The sequence below is a fragment of the Etheostoma spectabile genome, chromosome 7, assembly GCF_008692095.1.
Source record: "Etheostoma spectabile isolate EspeVRDwgs_2016 chromosome 7, UIUC_Espe_1.0, whole genome shotgun sequence".
NCBI classification, from domain to species: domain Eukaryota; kingdom Metazoa; phylum Chordata; class Actinopteri; order Perciformes; family Percidae; genus Etheostoma; species Etheostoma spectabile.
The window spans coordinates 17721553-17732578 of NC_045739.1; the positions used below are offsets into that span (position 1 = coordinate 17721553).

Here is an 11026-nt window from a genome sequence, read left to right on the forward strand (position 1 = left end):
ATTTAATAGATAATGTTCATTTCCCATTGTGCATTGCTTTTTCCAAATCAGATAAAAACGACATATTTGAACTACCACAAACACACTGACCCACGTTTATTTTGAAGACATCGTTTGAGATCTTTGTTTCGTGGAAGCTGCATCAAGTTAGAGTTTATTCTTACCGGAAACGTAGCGATTGCATCATATAAAATAAAAGCATATATATATATACCATAGATACTTTTATCCTGTAAATAGAGGTCATATAGCTATGTATGATTGGAAATACATATCCAAACATACTTAAAACGAGTCAATTGATTAGCTAGCACTAAACTATGTTCGGGAATAGAGGTTTTATTTTGAAGGTTTTTGATTGTGTTGTTTTTCAGGATAGCTTGACACTGCGCTACATTGTTGTTAGCGGCGACGTCTCGCCGTCAGGTGCACAGATGAGTGACTCTACATACGGCCGTTTGGGTGTAGTCTCATTTAACACTCCCTCATGTGGTGGACTATGTCGGTCAGCAGCACGGCTGGCTTTGTAGCTTCCACTGCTTTGAATCTCATGTTACGGCAAAAAAAAAAATAGCGGCTAGCTAACGTCAATGTGCAACTTCCTTTATTTTTTTTTTTATAAATCTCGCTGCTGTCTTCGGGGCTTGATTTAAAGAATTTTTCGGTCCGAGTTGTAGCATCCAGATTCAGAGAGGTAAGAGTTCTTTATATCTTGAATTTGCATTTAATCATGGCACCTTTTGTCCTAGCGAACGTTATCTACACTAAGCTAAACTTAAAATACCGTACTGTCTGGCAGTGTTGCATTGTTCGTTATTGAGAACAAAGATCAGGGCGTTTTAAAGGTACTCACTGATCCGGTTGAACCACTCTTAAACTCAGTTAAAACAACGTTAACTTGAAAGGCTACCAAATGGAAATTTCGGTTGAAATTTGAGTCAATTGGATTGTTTTTGTTGGTATGTTTACTGTCGTGCACGTGAAGAGACAGTTTACAGGGTGTCCGAGTCTGCAAACAATATCTGTAGGGCAGTCCCACGGATTACAAAAGACACACACACACACACACACACACGTTGAAGATGAGCTAATAGTGTCATTACATCACTACCCTGGCCATATAAAGAGTTTCTTAATAAGGTTGCAGTTACGTTATGATCGGTTTCTTAGCTTTCTCAGACCTCCTAAGGCCTCGAGAAATCCTCCCACCAGGTCTCGGTTGAAACCTCTAATCTTGTCTAGGACAGTTGGCCAATTTAAACTGACAACTATATAGTTCAATAGTTGTACTTACACAAGTGCAAATTCAAAAAAGTTATAAAAGAATAATAATGAATGTTCCCCTTACTCTGTGAAAACCGGTTCATATTTGTTTCACCTGTTACTCAGTCTTTTTTCAGCATCATGCTCAGTTTGTGGGCTCAAACGACAGCTTCCTGTCACATTGGGGCTTTGCTGATGTTGTAGCGATGTTTATGTGAATTAAGAATACGAAAAAGTGTTTGCAGCATCAGTGTAGTATTCAATAAATATGTAGTTAATACAGTAGCTAGTAAGACAACAAACAGTGTAAGTAAAGTGAAAAGACCACAAATGTGAAGTAATATGGAGTGATGAAGAATATCCATCCATAGGCCATGTGATTGTTTGTAAAAGCTCAGACCAGCATGAGACAAAATACACCATATGTAACAAGAGGATGATCAATCACTAAATGTATATGTGACACAGTATGATTGCGAAAAAATGTGATCTTTACCAGTGCATTGCAAAGAGGATCATTTCCTCCCCTCTGTTCACCTTTTGTCTCTCACCTGACAGAATACGCTCCAGCTTTTGCAGCAGATGACAGGGGACATCAGGACTTAAAGCATTCCCAGGATATACTACAAGACTGAGAGACAGATTGACTGCTGGACCAATAGAAGATGGACTAACTGTCACAATTCTCATCAACCCCTCACCTCCCTCTTATTGCCCACCTGTGGGGCCCCTGGATGCCCCCCAGGCAGCAGGAGTGATGTCAGGCGGCAGGCTGTCTGCTAGGCACCCGCTGTGGCGCCTCTTGTCACTTTTCCGCAGCCACCAGGAGCGAGTGGTGCTGAGCCGCAGCGAGAGCCTGCCAGGGGAGCAGGTGCTAAAGATCACAGTCACAGAGACTACTGTGATAGAGGCAGAGTCAGGGGTATGGAACTGGCGCTCCGTAATCTACCTGGGCCTTTGGTACTTCTTCAGCTTCTGCACCCTGTTCCTCAACAAGTACATCCTGTCACTGCTAGAGGGAGAACCCAGCATGCTTGGTAAATAAAAGGAATAACATACTTGGTTTTGCAGGTTTTAGCCTTTTATATATTGAACATGTATTTTGGTTTACTGCTCAGACTTATAAAGCATTCCACCAGTCTTATTCATATTCCACTTCCTGCTTTCCAAGCATAAAAAACAACTTGCAGAAACATGCCACAGGCTTGAGATAGGTAGCAACCATAAATTGTTTTAAATTAAATTACAGTATAGGAAAAAACTCTGCCGGTGCATTGAGGGATACTGCAGTGTCCAGGACTGCTTGCCAAATGCCAAATATTTGTGGATACAGATACAGAAAATGTTATTGTCCATTAGATTGGCTCAAAATGGAAATTTGTCTTTGGCACTGGCATTTAAGACAGCACGCCATAAATAACAGAACATTGCATAAACTACACAGCAATTGTGCATCTTTAATGAAAGTTCAAATGACCCTTTTCACGATGAGCATTTTAGCTAATGGGTTTTACTCTAACATTTACTTTTCCAACAACATATTGTCATTATATAAATAATATTTTTAAATATAAATTAAATTGCATTTGATGATAATTTAACTGTGACAAAAGATATCAATGGAAATCAATAGCTATGACTAAAACATGCAAAACCTACAGCATGACCTGTGCTGCTGTAGATTGTTAGATTGAGTCTAGTAGGTTTTGAGGAAGTTGAAGAAGTTTATGTGCCATTCATACTGCAGGTGTTTGTGGCTGGAACTCTAACTTGTTGTCTTCTATATGCTGTCCAGGTGCAGTTCAGATGCTCTCCACCACAGTCATCGGCTTCCTAAAAATGTTTGTGCCCTGTTGCCTGTACCAGCACAAGTCCAGAACCGAGTACCCCCCCAACTTCATCATGATCATGCTGTTTGTTGGGCTCATGAGGTAGGTCCCTTCTCTCTCTATTTTTTTTTTTTGTTTGTTTAGTAAGAGACAGTTGCAGGATGGGAGTGAAGGCCATATCTTATCTTTGGAGACAAGGAGAACAGGCACAAGGTTTAATGAGCTTTTGCCCTGGAGTAAATAAAGAGGGTAAGACTTAGTGAGGAGGGTCAGACAACTCTGACTGTTGCATGCTGAGTTTCATGACTTGTCTCTGGAATATTCCATTGAATAAATGATCATTCATCAACATCTTAGTTTCTGAGTGTATTTATCTGGACCCTGAGACCGGAGCAGGATTTGAGCTCCAACACTAGTTGCTTCTAAGAAAGAAGGACAGACTTGATATTACAATGACCAATTAACTAATGCAATCTCTCGTTTTTCTAAAAGTCTAAAAATCACCTTTGTCTCCAGGTTCAGCACGGTGGTTCTGGGCTTGGTGAGCCTGAAGAATGTGGCAGTGTCTTTTGCAGAGACAGTGAAGAGCTCAGCACCCATCTTCACTGTCATCATGTCCAGGCTGATCCTCGGAGAGTACACAGGTAGAGGACACACTGATGTATGTCTGTATGAGGGGTCAGGGTGTGAAATGTCAGAATAGCAGCGCTCTATGTGTCAATAAATCAATCAGTAAATCGATCAATTCTAATCTGGCTGTCCCCAGACCATGCCAAGCTCAGTAGATTTGAGATTGAGCATTGGTCTGTGGAGTCTGCTCTGTGTCTTTTCTGCACAAGAGTGGTGACCAACGGGCATAGTTCAAATGACTCTGTACGCAATTAGATAGTCCTTCAGCCGATCAGACTAACGATCCGGGTGACATAGAAGCGGGTGACGGGTTGCTGTGTTTCGGTGGAGTTTGATGGCCGTTATGTTGAATATAAACAAGAAGCTGCTTGGTCGCTTTTCTATTGTCATCGTGTAAAACCCGGCAATAGCGCACCAGGTAGATAAGTCAGTTTATGATTGGTTTCTGCAAAATTGTGAACTGAAGCAGGAGAATTAAAACGTGGAGTGCAGGTTTCCAAACCCAACTGCAGGGCAAAATCAAATCGCTGGACGAGTGGGCGGGGTTAACTTAGTCTAAATCAATTCTAATTGTCACATGAAATCGTTAGAAATTAGATCACAAGATGGATGTCTGGATGACAGCCAGTGTCATCGCTGTGCTGAGTAAAACATTTAATTTCACCTCGCCCATCAGTCACTTTATTGACACAATGCAGAAATGTGTTCCTACTGGACTGCCATAGTGCAACCAGGTTTTGTGTGGTTAAGTGTGGTGACTCATTTCCATCTGCAGGACTGTGGGTGAACATGTCCCTGTTGCCTGTCATGGCCGGTCTGGGCCTCTGCACAGCCACGGAGATTAGCTTCAACATGCTCGGCTTCTCCGCCGCTCTCTCCACCAACATCATGGACTGGTACTGCAGCGCTTAACATAGATATCCCACGGCGGCGTGATGCTTTATTTAACCCTTTATCTCTGATCTCAGTTTGCAGAACGTATTCTCCAAAAAACTGCTAAGTGGAGACACATACAAATTCAGGTAAAAGACTCTGAACCCGCATAATAAAATTACAGTATTTGATGCATTCAAACATTTGTTATAAAAACTGTGACTTATTTCAGCCCTCTAGAACTGCAGTTCTATACCAGCGCAGCAGCAGTCATCATGCTTATACCCGCCTGGGTGTTCCTCCTGGTAGGTCAACACATAATTGTTTCAATTATTGTTGCACTGAATTATTCTTACAGTTAGGCAAGTCTATTTACATTATGTTTTATAACTAAAGTCTGTAGTCAATCGTTCTATTCATTTTCTTAAATAAGAAGCAGAATGACACTGGCAATTTCAATCAGCTGTTAGGCAATATAGTAGAAATGTTACCATAAGAAACAGGAAGGAATCTGTACTATGTGTAGATGTGTTCAGATGATGAGTTTATTGATTACAAAGTACAGGACTGAAGGTGGAGGTGGAGTTGGGATGTTGATGGTTGTTGTGCTCCGTCTCCATGTGTCCAGGACATCCCAGTGATTGGGAAGAGTGGGCGAAGCTTCATCTTCAGCCAAGACATTGTCCTGTTGCTGCTTTTCGACGGTGTCCTGTTCCACCTGCAGAGCGTCACTGCCTATGCTCTCATGGGACGGATTTCCCCCGTTACCTTCAGGTAAGAGACAGGCACAAAACCCTTTTATAACATGGCTCTTAATATTACTAAAACCATTGACAACATGTTATCATGTCTGGTTAGTGGTTACTTGTGTCTTATACCAGCTGCAGGTTTTGGTTTTCTAAATAAAACTGATGTTGAAGATAATTAAAATACACAGTTGGCCACTTTATTGGGTACACCTGCTTGAATATGATCCCTTTTATCTCCATTACAAAACATAGTGCCTGGTAAGGTTATCAGCATGCTGGAACAGGTCCATGCATATTAGATAACAACATACTGTGTCTGCACATGTTTCAATCAATCATGCGTGCATACTGCAAATCCTCAATTTTACTTTATCTTAAAGGGGAACTGCACTGATTTTACTCTTAAATGTACGTTTATTGGCCATGGGAAGTACTTGTACATTTGTGAAAAAAGTTGTATTAAAAAAGCCTTTTGTGGCCCAGGAGGGAGCTGCGCAATGTCTGGAGCTGAAAACCTATTGTATCAATTAAGTAAATCTGGGGCTGCGACAAAGATCTGAGTTTACCAGGTGTTTTGATTATGAATGCTGTAAAGCCAATCTGTTTCTGATGTTAATATACAACAGACTGTAGATGATCTGTAATCTGAATGTATTTATGACTACTAAACGTTACTATCAGCCACACAACATGTCTTCTGTTAACAAACTAAACCTTCAAATTAGACAAATATCAATTCAACAAACATCAAAGGTTTTTATAAAATGTCATAGATTTGAGTCAATTCTCAATCAATCAGCTGTTAGATCTGGTGAGAACCAGGCGTTTCCCATCATGTTCTGGGTCTTGAAGTCCTTGGAGAGCAACTTCGGCGCCTGGCTCTTAAAACAGCAGCCGCCTCAATGTCTTGAGTTTATTGTTGCCCACGTGTGCATGACATCGGAGCAAATCAGGGTCAAGTCAGACATCCGGCTGAAAAGAGTGACATCAAGCCGAATTTCGGGCAGAACAAGAGCAATCCTGGAAGTGGAACATCTGGGTTATAGACTAAGTATAAGACTAAGGCGATTTCTGGTGATCAGTTCTGCGCAGGCTTGGCTCATCTTAAACGAGCCTTATATCTCTTGTTCCGCGGCATACATTTTTATCTATTGTTCGTCTGACAGTGGGGTGCAATGCTAAATCAGTGCAGTACTCCTCAAATGTGTGTTCCGGCCATTTGACTGAGATGAAATCTCTGTCACCAGCTTGAAATGACAAGTGCATTATGACTTGATTGACCTGCTGAAAAACCTGTGTTGCCACAAAAGGGCGTAGCTGGTCAGCAACAATACTTATGTATGTTGCGACGTGTAAATCATGCTCAGTTAGTATTAGCCTAAATTGAACTAATTTGATGTTAATGCCAAGAGTAAAAACCCTCATCTCTTCCTCAGTGTTGCCAGTACTGTCAAACATGCCCTGTTGGTTTGGCTGAGCATCATCGTGTTCAGTAACCAGGTCACCATCCTCAGCGCCATTGGCACCGTCCTCGTGTTCATCGGGGTCTTCTTGTACAACAAGGCCAGACAGTTCCAGAGGAAAACCTTCCAGGCCATGGCTTCTGAGCAGAACCACAAACCACTTCTGCAGGACCAGAATGTCCGAGCCCCTCAGCCACACTGAGGACTCGACACTTTAGACTAAAATGCTGCCTGAAATGAGATCGAGGTCTTGACAAAATTCAGTTTGCTTACCTGTGGCTGTCCAGATAGTATGCCTGGATCCATTCCAGTTAGTTTTGTTTTCCCAGGATTCATTTAGTGTCTCTGTCATGTCTTAGAGCTTAAGGTCAACCTTTGTGACTGGCTTGGTACAGGTCAGTGTCTGTTTGATTAAATCATCCCTTGTGCTGTGGAGCAGCTTAGACAGTATTTATTTGTCCGTGACGTGATTATGTCCTTGTATCTAATCATCCTTGATCCTTTGCTTTGTTGAAGATCATTCAGTAAAAGGAGAATCTCAGGGTTTCCTTCAGCTTTTTGAAGGAATTGACTTCTGTAAGCTCTTTTTTTTACATTTGCATTCCAGATTGTGCTGGTTTATCTTTCATCTGTGGTACAGCGGCTGCTGATTGTATGTTATTGTAAATATATGTAAAGCATTGACGCTGTAAGATTTTAATTATGTGATGGTGTAACCTACACTGTATCATACAATGTCAAATTTATCTTGATTGCATCTTAATATAAGATGTGAAAAGGGCACCAGTGCCTGAGATGGGAGGCCTTATTACAGGGTTGTCCAGCCAAAGCATAGACTTACCTTTTTTTTTTTTTTTTTTTTTTTTTTTTTTTTTTACACATTTTTTAAACAATGTGTGCATTTAAAGCCACATACTGCATTCTAGGAATGCTCAACCTCCATCATGAACTGTTGCGGGTGTATGTTCTTGCATTTCTTTTAATGTTTTGTTTTTTTGTAAACTGACTCTCCCCCAATGCATGTTGGGATAGCAGACCCAGGGACCGTCAACAGGAAAAGAACCTTGAGAATGAAGATCACACATTTATAATCTTAAAGAAAAATGATTTATTACAACATGAGTTGTTTTGTTTTTTTGTAGCTCGGCCCATCGGTTCTATTGGTTAGCCAATCAAACCGGTTTTAGACAAACCCCCAAGTTAGTTACATTAGAAGGCAAACTGTAAAATTCATACACAACCTGCCTGTTGTAAATATCAATCACAGTTCCAAACCAACTTTCTGGTTCAAGCGTCAACTCAGTTTTCTTGCAAGGGGGACATTACGTAAAAATACACTCACTTTTTTCCTGTTCTTACAGAATGTGGAAAAACGTCTGGGTCACAAGCTCTCTGATTGACTAATAAATTAAAACTTGTAAGTTTGCCACTTGCATCAAACCCCAGTTACATTATACAAGTAGGATTCAATGTAGAAACCTACTTCTGTGAGCCATGCTGTGATTGTTGCTACTTTTAAACATACATCAGCTGTTCATGATAACTTCATGATACAAGCTGTGAAATTTGCATTCAGTAAGTGACTTTTACATTTTGACAGCTGGCCAAAAACAGCTGCATCTAATCATACTGCCACAAGTCTCCTACTCTACTAGTGTGTGTGTGTGTGTGTCCAGCCTTCTCTCCTAATTTTTCTGAGGTCAGTGGCTAACAAAGTCCATCAGTTATCTGATAGGACAAATCTGTGTTAATCATTGTCAGTCTGACAAACCATCGGTTTGAGCATTTTATTATTGCTCTACATTTACTGTGTTTTTTTTTCTTTCTGTTCTGACCTGTTCGGCTTACACTAAGTTTTGAATTTCACCAGAAGGTTGTCTGACTTTTTAATTAACATTATAAACATGTTCATTCTATACAATTATTTCCTGTTATTGAGAATTTTTTTCTTGAAGTGCTTTAAAAACCAGATGTGGGCTTAGATTTGATATTGATACCCTACGAATATGTTTTTACACTTCTCTTCCATATTTAGTCATTGGAATGCTGCTCCGAGAGGTAATTCCAAACATGCTGAGGTGGGAAGTGTTGAGGTAGGAGAGATCAGTTATGAACTGTTTGGGAACGTGCAAATCAAAGATGTTAAAATATTCACTAATGTGATTCTTAAGTGAGGATGTAATGATGTTTGGTGGGTGGACACTGTGCAGAAAATAAAAGTATTTTCTCTTGGGCATATTGTGTCAGCTTTTTTTGTATTTTGAGTGGTCAGCCAGTATAGACAGTGATTTCATGTTGCATTGCTAATTGATTTACTTGTATCCTGATTATAATTTGTTTAGTTTTTTAATTCATTTATACTTTCATCCTTTCTTTGCATATGTAAACAATGTATTTTTCATTCATTTTTCAACTTGGAAATATAGTTTTGATTAACAAATGCTAAACAAACATAGAGTAGTGGGCCAGAAAGACTTTCTGTGAATTTGTCATTACAAGTGACCTTATTTATTTTACAAAACAGTCGATTGATCTAAATATGTTAAAGCAACACCAAAGCACTTTTCCTCTTCGGTCCCCCTACTGGTTGGGAGCGGAATTGTCTCTTACGCTGTCTCATTCGAACTACAGATCCGCTACCGATCTGGCAAACTTGCAAGTTATAGCCGGTAGAGAGCCACAAAGCAAATGCAGAAGTGCCATTCACCCTGTTACAAGTTAATGAACAACGGAAACGATTTTGGAAACATTATTTTAAGGTACAAAAGAATATTTGGTGTTGCTTTAATTCTAGCAGCTTTAACTCAAGGTCCGTCCAATCCCACCCCAAGACGAGGACAGATACTGTCAACTCAACAGCGACCATACGTGGCAGGGCTGTCAGAACGTCTACAACATCAGAGTCTTAAAGTCACAAGGAGACAGGACTTAACACTAACCATTCAACAGCTTCCAAACCCTGGAAACATTTGCTGAACAGCAGTACAAAACTGGTCACAGCTCCAACTTCAAGAGACAAGGGATCTCCTTTCCAGGATGGACAGATATGCCAAAGGTGTCATGTGTACAGAGCATAGACAGTTAAAGAAATCAACAATGTGACCCCGTTTTTTTTCCACGGAGACCAGTGAAGTCTATTAGAAGCACTTTTCTGTTGAGGGCTGAGTGTTACTGCGCAGCTACAGTACAAGCTGAGCTTGGGGACGTAGATGTGACGTGAACAACCTGTCTGAAAGTTGTAAGTCTTCTGGTAGCTGTGCCAAGAGAAATCTCAATCATTCCCAATCTTGCAGAGACGGAGAGCGTAGGTATATGTAAGGAGATAACATAGGCACAGGCTGATTATTGCAAACTAAAATCCTAATTTAACATTAGTAATTAAACTTAAATAGCTAATGGAAGTTGAAACTGCCTGCGAGCTTCTTCTGTAGCCTACTGTACAGTAATTGTCTACTATGTCTATTTTTAGAAAAACACCTTCTATGGAGCCATGACGTGAGATACAAGGTAATGGAGCCTTTTATACATTGTGTTTCTTAATTTGTCAATTGTTTATTTCTAGAGTATTTAAACGCTTCAGATGAAGAGTTATTCGCTGTATAAGTGGCGCCAAAATGAATAGCAGTCAATCCTAATGAAACCTGATGGCTTATTAGCATCCAAATGGCACCATGGGTGGTATGCATTGTGGAGGCTGGCGTTGGTACAGAGTCAACAGAAGTAGCAGCACATACTGTACATGTTAACATTTGGAGACTCTGAATGCATGAACGCATAGTAATGTTCCACCTATTCTTATACACACAGTTCATTCATATGTGGCCTTTAAACCCAATTTCTAGGGAGGGGGGGTTACTAGAAGGACTCCATAGAACAGTCACCAACAAAATCATTTCCATTATTTGTATTGTTTATTTATTAGGAATTCCTTTACTGTCTGTGTCCAGTTGAGAGGAATAAAATGCTTTAAAATAAAAAACCTATAGTGAAAAACATGGCTCTGTCCGCAACAAAGTTGTTTACATGCACATTTTGGACAACAATGGATTTGATATCCACTAAACATGAGCAGCTCAAAGTCAGCTGGAGCTGAATTTGAACAATTTTCATCAACTGTGTTCAGCTGAAGTGTGTTCAGATGCGGTGTGCAGGTCTGTAATGTTTAGAGGCATCATAATGTGGAATAGCTTTCCAACTATCACAGTGGAGGCACCCAGTA

At 40.3% G+C, this 11026-nt stretch overlaps 1 protein-coding gene across 1 annotated transcript; it reads left to right on the forward strand.

Moving 5' to 3' along the window:
• The first annotated feature begins 418 nt into the window (after positions 1-418).
• LOC116692484 (solute carrier family 35 member E2A) lies at positions 419-7047 on the forward strand. Its single transcript, XM_032520811.1, has 9 exons — positions 419-694; positions 1822-2300; positions 3059-3194; positions 3609-3736; positions 4498-4618; positions 4691-4744; positions 4828-4900; positions 5224-5369; positions 6781-7047. The coding sequence occupies exons 2-9, from the start codon at positions 2021-2023 to the stop codon at positions 7007-7009; spliced, it is 1167 nt and encodes a 388-aa protein (XP_032376702.1). The 5' UTR covers positions 419-694; positions 1822-2020; the 3' UTR covers positions 7010-7047.
• The last annotated feature ends 3979 nt before the right edge of the window (positions 7048-11026 follow it).

Excerpts from the sequence above, each read along its gene's own strand:
- LOC116692484 (XM_032520811.1), top strand. The coding sequence starts at position 2,021 with ATGTCAGGCGGCAGGCTGTCTGCTAGGCACCCGCTGTGGCGCCTCTTG. Across the intron at positions 2,301-3,058 it reads GGGAGAACCCAGCATGCTTG|GTGCAGTTCAGATGCTCTCC; the intron begins GTAAATAAAAGG and ends TATGCTGTCCAG. Across the intron at positions 5,370-6,780 it reads ATTTCCCCCGTTACCTTCAG|TGTTGCCAGTACTGTCAAAC; the intron begins GTAAGAGACAGG and ends TCTCTTCCTCAG.